Source organism: Thunnus albacares, chromosome 21 (genome assembly GCF_914725855.1).
Source record: "Thunnus albacares chromosome 21, fThuAlb1.1, whole genome shotgun sequence".
Classification (NCBI taxonomy): Eukaryota; Metazoa; Chordata; class Actinopteri; order Scombriformes; family Scombridae; genus Thunnus; species Thunnus albacares.
The window spans coordinates 13,717,455-13,732,956 of record NC_058126.1 but is presented as its reverse complement, the minus strand read 5'-3'; the positions used below and the strand labels follow the sequence as shown (position 1 = coordinate 13,732,956).

At 41.2% G+C, this 15,502-nt stretch overlaps 1 protein-coding gene across 1 annotated transcript; it reads left to right on the top strand.

Moving 5' to 3' along the window:
- Positions 1–38: 38 nt before the first annotated feature.
- armc1 (armadillo repeat containing 1) lies at positions 39–8,418 on the top strand. Its single transcript, XM_044339682.1, has 7 exons — positions 39–301; positions 1,134–1,347; positions 1,997–2,088; positions 3,644–3,836; positions 4,359–4,475; positions 5,320–5,394; positions 6,034–8,418. The coding sequence occupies exons 2-7, from the start codon at positions 1,186–1,188 to the stop codon at positions 6,223–6,225; spliced, it is 831 nt and encodes a 276-aa protein (XP_044195617.1). The 5' UTR covers positions 39–301; positions 1,134–1,185; the 3' UTR covers positions 6,226–8,418.
- The last annotated feature ends 7,084 nt before the right edge of the window (positions 8,419–15,502 follow it).

The following is a 15,502-nucleotide window of genomic DNA, read 5'->3' as shown; positions in this document are numbered from 1 at the left end:
GCTGTGTCCCGTTAGAAAAGTGTAGGATCCTTTAGATGGGAAAACTGGCACGTCCTCAGTCACAAAACAGGTGCACCCCATTGATGTGCCACAAAAACCCAAACAGTGTGCACAGCTGCTAGCTAAACGGAGCATAGTAAAGAAAGCGGCGCAGGCCTAACGTTAGTGACAGTATTTTGTAACGGTTGTTTTTAAAGTGGCACCGGGACGAAGCCGTTTCTCACTACGTTGTTTTTAGCGTCTATTGTAGCTGAAGTTACCCGAGGTTGTCTCATGATTTAACTTGAATACTGACGGAAAGGTAAGCTGTATTGTGAAGTAACATTAGCCTAGCCTAGCTGCTGAATCGCCTCTGTAGCACAGGGCGTGATTTGAGGTGAGGTTGGGGGTCGTAGAAAGTGTCTTTGGCAAAAACAAACGAGCTTTATGAAAATAGTTTAAGAATTTGTTCACTGTAAATCATGACATTACATGGGATGACTTTAACATTTGCCTACCATTGCATGCTAAGCTGCTTTCAGGTGATAACTAATCTTATCAAAGCATGTCAGTTTAATCAGTCACCTAACAAGAGTCACTAATCAGTCTAATCAGTACTATAGCACACATTTCATTGATTTAAGATCTCAGACACGCCGTCAAATCTGTAAAATGTGGATTATGACAATGGGCTGCGTTGTTAAAGTTGGAAATTCAATACATCCAGCTGAGACTTAATTTAATGAATGGTTCTGCATCAAGTTAGTAAAATACATGAAAATAACTTTTGAGACTTATCTTTTTATATAAATAAAATGTATTTGTATTACTGCTGCAAAGATTAGTTGATTTAATCAGTTAATTTATGTAATTTTGTGTAATTGTGTTTTTTTTAATTTAGCCCATAAAATAGGCCAAAAAATCTGCTGGTTTCAGCTTCTCAAATGTGAGGATTTGCTGCTTTTTGGGTTTGTTCTGTTGCAAATTGGAGAAAAAAGAATCACCATGGACTCTGAGAAATTGTTTGGTTTTCACCATTTTCTGATGTTTCACACAAACAAAACTATAAATTTGAAGAAAAAAGACCACAGTTAGTCATAGCCCTAACTTGCACAATGTGAACTCCCTAATTAACCTCTTAATTCCTTTTTCAGTAGAGTGAAGAGAGGTTGGATTGATGTGCGTGGCTTCAAGACAAGAGGCACCATGAGTGCGGAGTTGGATGCACTGACTGTGGTGAACCAGCTGCGAGATCTTGCTGCGGACCCCCTGAACCGAAGAGCCATAGTAGAAGATCAAGGCTGCCTGCCAGGTCTCATCCTTTTTCTGGACCACCCCAACCCACAGGTCGTCTACTCTGCACTCTTGGTAAGCAGCATCCAACTATTTATATTTATATATACACACTACGGATAATATTACAAGTAGATAGTTAGTTATTCAGTACCTTCATACAGAAATATCTACAGCAGCTTAGATTAATTCGTCTTGGCTGAATAATCAGTAGAGTTCCCTGCTTGTTCCGTAAATAGTTGTTTTCAGTTCATGCTTCATAATTTGTCCCCCCCTGCTGTCCTGCCGTCTCATAGTAGGTTTCAGTGACGGTCTAAAGGCCACGAGCAGGCACGTGGTGGCATTGAAACAGCGACATATTAAAAACACTGTACAATGGTGACATCTGCTGTCTGTTTTGTGGTGTAAACAGAATACAAAGTCAATATAGCAACCTCTCCCCACTTCCACCACCACCACCACCACCACCACTATCCTTTTTGTGCTGTGCATGACTTGTGTTTGTGAGTACACATTTAAGTGCCTTTACGTAATAGTTGCTCCTTGACGGTAACCCGTGAAGTGTAAACACGGGGGCAGTGCATGTGTATTTATATTGGTTATGTAATATTTCACCACTGAACATGCGCACCCATTTGAATAGCTCTCTCTCTCTTATAATATTGCAAAAGGTCTGTCAGCTTTTTAGCTGGGGAATAGATAACGGTTGCCCTTGTCTTTGCAGGCTGTGCGCTACCTGGCAGAATGTCGAGCCAACAGGGAGAAGATGAAGGGCGAGCTGGGCATGATGCTGAGTTTGCAGAATGTCATGCAGAAGCAAGTCGCTGTCACCACATCACACACACACACACGCACACACACCAACACATGCTCACTGTGCACTTTCTCTACGTAAAACCTTAACCTAGGATTTCTTTTGTTTTGCACAGACAATATGTGCCTGTCTGCAAATTTTCCAGGCAGGATGATGTCCTTTTGTCAGGATGAATATGATTAAAGTTGAATTAAAATAGGGCAGTAAACAGTTAAATTGCTGTTTCTGCAGGTCATAGATTTTAATGCATCCTGCCACCTCTCTACAATTTTTTGATGAGTCCACTTGCATGTTTTAACTGATGAAGGCTTGTGTTTGCTTGTTATGACGCATCGTTAGCAGGTTATTTTGCAGAGGTGGCTCATTTTGCACACATCTTTGTTGCTCTCTTTTTTTTTAAGTGTAATATCCCTTTTAGACTCAGATTTCTAGCTTCCTAAAACAGGATGAACATCGATCGTCTGGCCACCCATTTAGTGTCAGAGGCAGGTCGGGTTTAAGGAGGTGCTAGCTAGTGCTACCAGAGGGTCTGTGTCAGTTTTGCTAAATGACTGCTGTTTATCATTAGCACCCAGACAGGAATAGACCTACGTTCAAGTGGCCGACTGTAGATTGCATGATTTTATTTTCCCCCCCTACTCAACCTGCGGCAAAGCCCTCGCTCGCCCTGGAGTAAGCCAGTCACTTCAGCTAGTCAGGGGTGGCATCAAGAGGAGCCCTGCAGTAACAGCAGCAGCTCTCCCTGCTCGCAGTCCAGTCAGTCTGACTTTGGGTGGAGGTCGATCATAGCTGGACAGAGCGGGAACACATGGCTGAGGGGAGGGGACGTGTAGCATAGTTGCGCTAAACAGGTGCAATTCTTATTCCGATTTAAGATACGAAACTCAAGAAGATATGACTCGAGATGAATAAATAAAAGATAATGTTTGGCTTACTGACAGGCCTCCATAAAGCCGAGGTAGGAATGTGTTGCACAGTGCTAGGGGGGAGCATCAGGCTCCCAGAGGGCAGCAGTGCCAGACAGCTGATGTCGTATGTGGTTACTATAGAAGGAGTGATGACTTTGTGACATATAAAGCAGTATAGCCTGCAGGTATCCCGGGATCTCTCACAAAATATCAGTCATGGCAATGCAAGTGCAACTGACCTCATGTGGCTTCTTCATGGAAAGCTGCTGCCCACTAAAATATTATGCTCTGCTTTGTTTTTGTTGTCTTTGGTTTTTGTTTGTTTGTTTTGGTGGGGTTTTTGCTAAGAGAGCAGAAAAACCAGACTAATGTACAGAAAAGCTTAATTAACATACATTTTGTATGTTGTGTGGGAAGATGGCAGCCTTTTTGTTTAGTACATGATTCAATTGAATTATTCTTGAAACTACCTTCAGTACATTCACCTGCGCTGTGCTTCAACTGTATAGTTATATTAATACATGCATCACATCAAAACAACAGATAATTTTAACGTGTGTATAAACTACATTTGACAAACACAAAATCTAAAATTTTTCTTCCGCAATTTTCTCTCTCTGATGAATTTATTTTTACTCTCTCATCAAAGGAGTACATCCCCCGGAGAAACCAAACTCCTGGCCTCTGAGATCTACGAAATTTTGCAGGCGGCCGGTAAAGACGAGGCCGAACAGGCCGAGGCAGATGCTGCCTCCTGCCGACGTAAAGCCCAGTTCTTCCTGGGCTCTAACAACAAGAGGGCCAAAACTGTGGTGCTGCACATCGATGGACTAGATGACTCTGTAAGTGTTGACAACTTGCATACAGGAATCCAGACAATGAAGTAGAACACATCTGTCATGTTCACATCTGATGATATATAAAAATCTCTTTTCAGGGCATTCTGCTGTCATTATCACAGTGTTGTCAGTGCATCTTAGCGGTGTCTATCCGGTGCGGGATAGGAGGGTGGAGGGGTCGGGTTGTAAATGTCAGCCATTGAACAGCAGGACGTTGAGATTGAACCTGAATGCTGCTCTGCAGGAAGCTTGCACCTAGCCAGATTACATTACAGCAGACAGACGGCCTCTGGTGGGCTGCATCCCTATCATTCCAGCAGGAACACACAAGACTGTGGCAGCTGGAGCCATAGATATGTAAACTGTATTCCTTAGTGTAATATTGTTTATAGCTATTAAACGCAAAATAATATATATTTCTATGTCCTATTTCTGCCTAATTCAGTTGTGGTTGATTATGTACCTTTAAACCGCTGTTTAGCGCATTTTAATCACACATTTCATCTGGTTCTATTATTTTGTCAGACTCGGAGGAGCCTTTGTGAGGAGGCCTTGTTAAAGATCCGAGGGGTCATCAGCTTCACCTTCCAGATGGCCGTCAAGAGATGTGTTGTCAGGATCCGCTCTGACCTTAAAGCTGAAGTAAGTGTTCTGTGTCCGGACACAGAAAACCATCCAGGAACTTAAAGAGAAAACATAACACACTTACTGTATCTTAGCTTAACTTTCAAACATCTTTGAGCCTGCACTTGTTCCACAGTAACTGGATCTTTTCAAAGCTGCCTGATTGTAACCTGCTGACTGGTCCAGTAGTATTCAAACTGGCTAGAAATTGTCATGATTAAACAGAGAAAACCTGATTTGCCTAAAATAAATTCAAATGTACACCTGCCAAGTAAAGTGATCAAAGTGGTTTGATGTAGAGCTGCAGTGATCAGTCAATCGACAGAAAATGAATCGCTAATCATTTTGATAATTAATCATTTTGAGTCATTTTTAAAGAAAAAATATAAAAATTCTCTGATTTCAGCTTCTCAAATGTCAATATTTTCTGTCTGCTATGAAAGTAAATCAAATATCTTTGGGTTGTGGACTGCTGGTCAGGACAAAAGAGGACAGGAAGTCACATTTCTTTTACCATTTTCTGACATTTTATGCACCAAACAACCATGAGATTAATCAAGAAAATAATCGACAGATTTATCAACAATGACAATATAATTGTTAGTTGCAGCGCTAGTTTGATGTGCAAGGTATAACTTTGATATTGGTCACAGTACCAACTACATTATTTCTAAGCAAAAATTGCCAGATACTGAAAAGCTGACAAATATATTGTCAACCATTGGGAACATCTTTGGCGTGCTGCTACTGTGTTTATACTTGAACAGCAGTGTTTGACTTTGACATTTAATATCCCCAAAGTAGTTGAAGAAAGACATGTTATCAACAAATGTAAACAAGTTGTTTTCTTTCTCTCTCACAGGCGTTGGGCACAGCAATCAACTCCACCAAAGTAATGAAAGCCCAGCAAGTGGTGAAGACGGAGGATGGAGGAGAGGTAATAGAGTAGTAATAGGTGTTATTTACCTGTAACTGCTGTACATTACACTCATTTTTTTCACCGACAGTAAGTCAGTTGTGCTCGCTGTATGTTGTGAGTATCTCTGTACGGGAAGTGTAGTGTCCCCCCCACCCCCCACCCAGCCTGTGGCTGAGACTTATTCACACTGACATGATTAGCTAGTCACATCTCTGCCTCAGCCTATAGGCAAGTTGCCTTTTGACAAACACGTGACCAATCCCTGATTAAATCTCTGTGTTACCAATTTGCAGCATGCACCTAAACTCCATAATTAACTTAAATATTTAAAATCCTGCCCTTTAACAAAATGTGACTCTCCAAAGGTTTTGTTTCTCATCACACTGTGAAGAATTTGATTGATACATTCCCAAATAGTAGTGATATATTGTGTGGCCAGCAGGGGGCAGACCTGGCTCAGTCTTTATTATCTCACTCAAGGTGATGATGATGATTATTTAGCTCTGTTGAGGACTGTGCTTTATGTCAATCCTGAAATCTTTAAAATTAGTTTTTTTTGGGCAAATTTCCATGCTTCATGGTAATACAAAAACAATTTATGTTCTTTGCTGTTTAAAATTTTACTTAAATCATATTTCTTTTCTGTCTTTTGCGCAGCTGATACTGCCATTCCAGGAGGGCTCGGCAGTGCTGGTGGAGGAGAACACAGACATCCCAGACTACCTGCCTGAGGAGGAGAGTCCGTCCCAGGAGCAGGACAAGGCCGTCACACGCGTAGGCTCCATCACAGACGGCATGGGCTGGCTCAACACGGCCGCCAACTTCCTGACGCGCTCCTTTTACTGGTGACCACTTCCTGTGCTCATTCTCTACTCCCTTTTTTTTTTTCTCCTCTAAAGTAACCATCCAGCTGCAGCGTTTTGGCATCTCTCAGCCTAGTCCTGGACTAAGCCCTGTCTCACGGCCTTACACTAGTCTAGACTCCCCCCCCCCCCCTCCCCCCCCTCTGCAAAGCACACGGAGCCCGGCCACGCGTGTGTGCGACAAGTGCTGGACTGCCAAGTGGAACCTGCAATAACTTTAACTTGTGTATATATTGAGCTCCAAATTCCACCACTGGCTGTATGTGCACAACTATATACTAGCTGCATATGTATCTCACAAAACATCACCAGAGGACTTTAAATCAGACAAAACCAAATAGCATTCTGGTAATGTGTGTCGCTGCGTTGACAGAGTTTACACGTGGCAGGCATATTTAATAGTTCTAAGGCTGATTTTTACATATGTTGAAAATTGGGAGTTCGTTTTTTTTGCATGGTTTTGGTTGCTTTTCTCCAGGTGTCGATTCCCAATCATTGTACTTTTACTACACATGTAGTACATACAACTACATGTTTTTCATATCTTTCATCCTTTAATTTCCCAATTAAGCTGATTTTTTTTTTTCTTCCCTCTTGTTTTTTTGTTTTTTTAGCATGCTTTGAGTCTTTTGTGCCAATCTCGCCTGATGCCTAGATCCTCGATTATTGTGTGTGCCTTTTTGACATTTCACTGTAATTATTATTTATTCATCATTGTAACTTCATTCAAATAATTTGAGAGCTCAGAGCACGTCAGATGTAACATTTGTGCTTCCCAGGTGGCCCTTAGCAGCAGCCGGCCTCGTCCAGCTTTTTAGCTCACTGAGGGACGTCACTTCAGTAGAATTAACGAACTAGACACCAGCAAGAGGCTGCAGCCCCGTTCAGCCACTGGCATACATGTCAGTATCATAAGACTGTTTTGTTGTGTACTGATTAGCTAGTCGGCTGATTAATACACCACCCCTCACTGCGTTTTAGTTGTTTCTGTCACAAATCAGGACTCCTGTGATGATGCTATAATGCAGGGGAAAAATCAAAAGTGAGTTCTGTAGCGGCGGCGAATCGGCTGATGGCTACTTGTGTTTAATTGCACAGACTTTAGGCTACCTCTGTTTTCAGCCCTCTATCTCACGTCTTGCATTACGGTCTTCTGTAGGTTTAGGTCAGCATGGCGAAGACACACCTGGTAGATGCCTGCTTGTACTTAATTTCTCGCTTTACCTGGAATTCCACTCACATTTTTTACAGTATTGTAGCCCCACCTGTTCAGCTCAGTTTTTTCAGTTTAGCCAGCAGTGTCCTTAAAGCAAAGATCATGTTGGTGCACGCTCACACACGCATACAGAGGACTCACTAATGCTGTCATATGAGCAGTAGTGGTATACTGTAACAATGGTGTGGTTATGTACATTTTGTAAATGGTGCCTGATTCCCAACAGTCGCACATGTGAAGGAAACTGTTTTTTTTGTAATATTGATTTGCATTTTATGTCACAAAATGGGAGAAGAGGTCGTAGCAGCCAATGCTAACACTTCTAGTGAGTTTTTTTTATTCTTAAGCTCCTACTACCCTGTGACTCACACCAGGTTTAATCATTATCTCCTCTGAATTGTGTGTGTCATTAACAATTATTATATCCAGTGCTGACTAGGCGGCTTTTATTGTTTTGATGGTGCAGAAACGTCACAGTTGGTTGAGGTCAAACTGGCACAGAATGACCTGAATAATCTGAGTCAATGGTGGTTATTCTCTGGAAAAGCAATAATATTTTTTGCATTAGTGATTATAGTTCAGCAGCAGCCTTCAATATAATGTTTTTGAATGAAAGGTATTAGTTAAGTCATTATCAGTATTAAATTTAAGCATCTTTTCTTTGTTTTGCACACAATTAATCTCCAAGGTACATCATGTAATTTCATTTTAACAATAGAGATGTCTCGGTTCATACTGCAAAGCAAGAATACTTGAACATGTTTATTAGAACTGCATTCATGTGATGATCAAATTCCCTCCTGATAGATTAACCACATCTGTAAGGTTGACAAAGAACGGCAAACCAACAATGTAACTTCATGTGTATAGACTTCATCAAATGTATTATAATGTAATGCAGATCTTAAAACTGTAGATTCCCTTACACTGTTAATGCAAATGATGATAAACATAAAATCTAAATTTGTCTTGTGCTTTTTATTTTCAGCAGAATATTTTGCGGCTGTTTATACTGAACATGATAAAATGGAGTCATATCTTCATGTGCAATGGTCCAGATTATCGCTTTGTCAAAATCAAACTGCTGAAGGCAGCAACCAGTCTTAATACACAGAGAGAGAGAGACAGGAAATTCAGTTTTCTTTACTGGTGTATAAGTGAGGAGCCCCAGGGCAATCCTGTGGTCAGCCCACCACCTCCCCCAGCCTTTGTGCTGGTAGGCAGGCAGAGGCGGCAGCCAGCCCCAGCTGGAGGCCCTGGAGCCACTGCTGATGCTGCTGCTGAGCCTCCAATGAGACACTGTGCCAAGCTAGAGAGGAGGCCTTCACTCCACTGCTGCATCATCTGGATGGAAGGCAACTAGAGAGCATGTTTAGGGACAATTTTGAATCTGTTTTTGACATTTTTAAATGAAACCTTTTATTTATACTGAACAATCCCTTGAGAAAACTAGTAATTTACACTAAGGTTCTGCAAAATAAAACGCAACTCAAATATTTTACACAGCACACATGAGATGTTAAAAATAAGTTGCAACAGGAGGTCAACTATGGTGTTTTAAGTATACTATACAATCAATACAATAGTATACAATCTATACATTCTGTGCACAGATAGAAGTGAAACAAAGCTCATTTGTTCAGTAGAGTTGCATAAATAATAAGCATGCAAAAGCAATCTCATTTCAGAGGGATAACAATCTCACCTCATGGGCCTTTTATTATTAGCTGTTCTGAAGTTTTTGATCATATCAGATGATCAGCAGATGGTGTTTGCGCAGTTGTCATGGAATTGTACTGTAGATATTGAAATTTCCAATTTTTTTTTCGGAGCACTTTAAGGAGTTCTCATCTATGGTGGCTTAAAAGTGAAGTTTCAAATCTCTTTTCAAATCAGATTTCTCACAAATCACCACTAGAGAGAGACAGCAAGCCTGACAAAGAGGAAGAATGAGCTGTTAGGTGCAGAGTGTACTCCAAAAAATCTGATGAAAACACTTGTTTGTAATTAGATGACCTAATGCAATGGAGAGCCTTGCTGAAATTACATTTCCATGTGGTCGGTTTGAGCCTGAGCAAGAATCATCATAACCATTAACACAGTGTGACCATTAACATGCACCTCAGCCTCCAATATCTGTAGGTGCAGACATTTGCCATGCAGACCTAAGGGGACCTGAGCAGCCATAAGGTTGTTTTTATAAGTTAATATAGCACACAATGCCTGAGCACTAATGTAAAAAGCAATTCTCTGTTTTAAATGATTTTCTTCAAGGGTTCATATGCTGCCATATAGGGATATTACTCCTCTTAGAGGTTTCTGCACATAAGGGCATATCCTCCAGAGAACGTAAAGTGGCACTCACCCTTCATTTTCAAATTAGAGCCACAGATAATTTCACTCACTCCTCCTCGACTTCTTTGGATAAACCACCCCCCCACCCCTCCCCGCCAAGCCTGTCTTGTGCACAGTCCTCGTCCCCCATGGCCATATCAGTCCTGTTGCCTAAATGTGCGTATAAATGTGTTGTCGGTATCACCCTCCCACCTGTGCGTATTTGCATGGTTAATCTGCGTGCAGGGGGGTGGTGGTGGGAGAGGGAGCTGATGGAGGGGAGATAAGGTGCGTCTCATGCGCCCCATGGGCTCTTGAGGAATTTTATTGGAGGTTCAGCTCCCAGTCAATGGGATCAGCCGTAAATCCCGCTCAGAGTGTGGCAGGAAATGATGTGACTCTGGCAATTTATGTCAAATAACTTTTGAGGATGTGTGAGTGTAGCGATCAGCGCTACCGGGGCAGCGATAACTCTTCGGCGGGGGGCCCCCGGTGAAGATTTAATTGAGACATTTTTCTTTATCTAGAGCGAAGCGCCGGGGCCGTGTTGTTGTGTAACGAGATGTAATGTCTCTCTTTATACGGGGGTCAACATCCAGGATGAGGGAAGGTCACGGACTGACTGTTTGAGCATCCAATTTGCTCACGTAATACCTGCTCTACAGGGAGCACAAAGTATAAAGTTACACAGTTCACATATCACAGGCAGACATGAAGCCCTGCTGCAGAACAATACAGGAGTGTGATTTCATATGTAGCTTGTTGTTGAATAATGTGCTTTTCTTTCTAATAAGGCACCCTTGATAAATATGTGACTAATGGCTTCAATGAATCTTTCTTTAGGCCTATAGATCAGTTGTAGGACAGTGATAAGAACCCATTTTGAGTTACTATTGGCTGTTTTTTAAAATCTTTTTTATTTGGTAGCCAATGCAGTTAATATTTCACTTCAAATAAGCCATCAAGTCTGCTGCAGTTATAACTGTTATGAGTTATTAATGAAGGCTTTTAATAATCAGATCTGCAATAAGTTATTAGATAACAAGGGCAAAAAAGTCAAGCCAGTCAAATTGATTTTTCATAACCTGGCAACTCAAAAAGTGTCCTAAAACGGAGCTTTAAAGCATCAAAATATTAATAATTATTAATACACTAATCATAATTAAGGGGATTAGTGTGTACTGCTCACCTGGCTTAAAGGCTTTGCTAGGTGCTAAAAGGCAATAACAAGTTATTTTTAGCACTGCTTATCATTAATGAAGTCATCATTATAACCTCTTTATAGACATACAGACCGTTTACTTAAGTAAAAGATTTTATTATATGTACAATATATAGAACAATATTTGAATTATTATTACATCATCATTATTATTAAGTGTAAGCATGTAATTAATGTTGTATCTGATCATGTTGGACCTAATTTCAATTGCTATTGAGTAGGATTGTATAGTGTAATCTATAATAATGTACTGTATTTTATAACATGACACGTTTTAATCATAAATTTTGTCAATTCAATTATTCTTAAAGTAACTTGTAAAGCTGTCAAATAATAAAAAAGAAGTAGAGTATTTGCCTCTGAAAAGTAGCTCTGCATAAAATGGAAGTACTCAAGTAAAGTGCAAATACAGTAATTGAGTAGTTTCACAGATTCAATTCATCAGTATCACTATCTTGTAAGAATGCAGATCTCTCCACGAGTAGGTGAAAAAACTCTGGTCTGCATTATGAAATGATCTTGTAAAAACGTATTCTTCAGATGCATATAGTTGTTGCATATCTCTGTGCGTGCTCCTCCTCCTCCTCCTCCTCCTCCTCCTGCAGCAGCTTGCATGGGGGCCTTGATGAGATGCATGCACACACAGGCAGCTCATAATTGTGGCCATAGCTCATTATTGTCCCCCGGATGATTTGGATCCGCTGGGGGGGAGTCTCGTCCTCTGACACCGCCACGTCCGCCCGGCGACAACCACTCCAGGCACTGATTGGTGGGATGAAATATTGCCGGCGAAAATTAAAAGGTCCCAGTGTCAAAATAATTCATGATATGCATATCTTCCTGGCTTGATGAAATCGCTGATATCTGGATTAGGCGGATAATAAAAGCGATCAAGCTACAGTTAAACTGTTTCAGCAGCAGCAACGGGGGGAGGCATTTTCTTTATGTGTCAAGAGAGAGGTGCATTGCAGGGTCAGGATACAACAGGTGTGTGCGTGCGTGCGTGCGTGCGTGCACGTGGAGAGCCGTTGGTCAGAACCTTGTCAGGTTGTGTGCGGTGCAGTTCAAGCACACACCCGGACCTGTGATTTGAATATCCACTGTAATTGTCCCAAAACGGCTCATCAGTGGACCTGCCTGCCGCCATTAGGGCCCAACAATATGGTGTGACATTCAAATTCCCCTCAGTGACAGGTTATTAGGAGCCCCAAGCAGCCGGCACATAATTAAGCACCGTAACGTTGACCTGTGATATGAAGTGATGGCTCAGTCATATAGTGAGCACGAATGAAGTAGGTGCTTTGTTAAAAAACACAGGAGAACTGGTGGATTTTTTTTTTTTACACATGGAGCAAAGTGATCATGAAGAGATGACAGCTGTCAGTGAATGACAATTTAAAATTTAACCCAAACTTGCGCTTTAAAATGTATAATCCGAAAGTTTCCCTTATAAATTCTGCTCCTCTATGAGACCATGTTGGCTTATGTTACACAGTTTCCTTACATTTTTATCTAGAGTGATGCTGAGCAGTGTGAAAAATAATCTTTCATTCCAAAAAAAAGGAGAAAAACAAACAATCCGAGAGAAAAAAATGAATGTGTGACTTTCATTTGTGACACTAAAAGCCTATTACACAACTTAAGACATGCTGTCTGAGTCCCCCGCTTTCCCCTTTAGAACAAGTGGACGTTGTGATGAGCAATGGACCCATCTGCTGTGCCCTCTCCTCCAACTGGTGTGTGAATATGATGTAGTCTGTATAGGTGCCATTTCCAAGCCGGAATATAATACCAGCAGTGGTACCTGGAAAATATTCCAAATTTAAAAAAAGAAGTTTTGATTTTATAGTAGCTGTGCTGCTTCTGAGCTGTTATGTCTCAGCATATAGCATTAAAGCAATCTTTCTCTGCTGTTAAGATTCTTTTTATCAGTCTTTAAATCATATTAAACAATAACAAGTGCACAAGTTTTATGACCCACTTCTGCTTCTTTAACCGGACCCAAAGCTCATCTTCACATACAAAGCAAGTCTTTATGTTAAACTGTAGGCCAGAGGCCTGTGTAATGGTGGGTTTGTGGCAGGGCTGCTGAACAGAAGGTCTGCATTTCCCTCCCTCCCTTCCTCCCTCCATCTCTCTCCCTTTCTCTCTCTATCTCTCCCTCACCCCCCCTCCCCTCCTCCCTCCCCCCCCTTTCATAACGGTGGCAGATGGCTGCAGATGAATCCCTCATAATCATGTCAGGACGGCTCCTCCGATCCCAATTCATCTCTTTAAACACATTTCATCAGACGGAGAATTACACAAAGATAAAGGCGGCCGGCAGACAACAAAAGCACACAAAGATTGTCCTTGCAAACAAGTGTTCCTAGTCCCTAACACCACTTAATCATTTGTGCTCCTGTTATTGCTCCTCACCCCCATGTGCAATCAACTCTACCCCATTTTCCTCCTCTGTCTCTCACTCTTTCACTCTTTATTTATGCTTTTCCATACCGTTAATTGTCTTCATCCCCAGCTACTGTCTGTCCTTATTAAGCGTAAATCTTTCTAACAAGCTTTTGCTCTCATCCCTGTCGCTGTCTTTTTAAAAAGACAGGTGTGTAAAATCCTCTCCTCCCCTCATTGAGCCCCAGTTTCTGATGGCTGCCCTTTTTGGAGGGGGTGATAATTTGCCACAAAGTGAATTGTGATTTTTTTGTCCCCCCCCCCTCCCCTGCTGTGACCCCGTGTCACCCATCCGCATGACGCCGTTAATTGTGGATCAGGTGAAGTTTGTCTCACCTCATTTCAGGGCCATGCTCTGCTAGGGCCATTCTCCCCACTCAAAGGCCACATAATTTCACAGCCTCCTACTTCTCATTAATCCCTCCTGAGTGGCTGCTCTCTGAGTTCCAGATCACAGATTTGTTTTGCTCTTGTTTTCTGACTCACTGCCCTCCCTGCACCACCCACTCCTCCCCTCCGCCTTCATATTAACCCCTTTAGTGAGACCCCCCTCCCAGGTCTCCAATGAGCCTGGGTCTTCACTGTACACTCATATTTCCTTCATCTCTTCTTCACAATAATTCCAAACTCCTGACATTTTTCTAACATTTGACAGCTGATAGTCCACATTATTTCTTCTGTCTCCCTTGCAGGACCTATTTGTTGTCCCTCTTTAGGAGTGGACATGAACAGGCGTTAAGCAGCGTCTCCATGTGATGTCAGTATCACATCACCGCTCCTTCCAAAACAACACCACACCTGGCTGCTTTTAAATCCACCTGCCACCTTCAGCCTACTAAATATCAAGCAACAAATTGAACAAAATAACAGGAACTGAAGGAAAGCTGTGTGTTGTGTTTGTCTCACACACACAACTTCCTCAGTCCTTCCCTGCTAAAACTTTTTTTTGTTGTTGTTGATTCATAAATTATTCATGAGGAAAAGAAGCTGAAGATCTCTCATTAACATAAAATAACAATTTGCTAATTTATGGAAACTCCTAATTACTTGCCTTATTTGCCATGACCATATTAAATATTCATAAATATGTGATTATTTCTGTGATTTGACTGTCGTTCGGTTTAATCTACTATTTTTACTCTACAAAAGCATGCCAGCTTGTGTTGCGTGTAACAAAAACTCAGAGGAGAACAATGAGCAATATTCTTCATTCATGGTAGGCGCCTTTAATTTTTGGACTCCTTACATTCAATACACCTTTATTTTACGTTAACCATATGCTAATTGTGTGTCTTTGTGGTTATTGATGATTTGAATCCCTTTTCTATACATGGAAAGGTCTAATGTCACAGGTTATGTTGCATAAAAGGTTATAATAGTGTTGGTGTTGATTAAATATACTTTATTTTTAAATGATTTAAATGCATCTGGGAATAAGTTCCCCACTGACAGGAGAAAAAGATAATATTTACAAAACTGTGTGAGCAACATCAGGCTTTGTAAGCTGGAGTTACTAAAAGAGCAAGCTGAATACACAAAACATATAGTAAACTGATATTTTTGAATGTGTAGTAGCACAAAAATGATACGGAAGAGCAAAAACTCAGACTATTCAAGCTTGTAAATCGTCGTGCGACTGCAGCTTCATTTCATTGCAAGTCAAAAATCAAAATGCATTAATTCATTTGGCTCCCATCCAGAACTAATCATTTCATTTTCCGTTCTGTAGCCTGGAAGTCGGCTTTCACTCCAGTTCATTTCGATTAACTCAAAATTGAAAAGGAATGAGAGAAGGGAATGCAAGAAAAAGACGAGTCTATCTTTGAATATTTCCTCTTGTCTTCACAGCAAACAGTTGTCAGAGGAGGTCTCAGCCAAGTTCTTGGGAGAAAGCAGAGTCTTGGATCCCATCTGGGACGGCTAGATGAGGTCTCTTGCTGTCATCGCGTCTGTTGTCAAGGCTGCATTTAACCTCAAATTTATGACTTTGTTATATCAGAATTAATTACAGATATTTCCCCCCAAAGTGAGTGACGTTGACGA

Excerpts from the sequence above, each read along its gene's own strand:
- armc1 (XM_044339682.1), top strand. The coding sequence starts at position 1,186 with ATGAGTGCGGAGTTGGATGCACTGACTGTGGTGAACCAGCTGCGAGAT. Across the intron at positions 1,348-1,996 it reads TCGTCTACTCTGCACTCTTG|GCTGTGCGCTACCTGGCAGA; the intron begins GTAAGCAGCATC and ends TTGTCTTTGCAG. Across the intron at positions 5,395-6,033 it reads AGACGGAGGATGGAGGAGAG|CTGATACTGCCATTCCAGGA; the intron begins GTAATAGAGTAG and ends TCTTTTGCGCAG.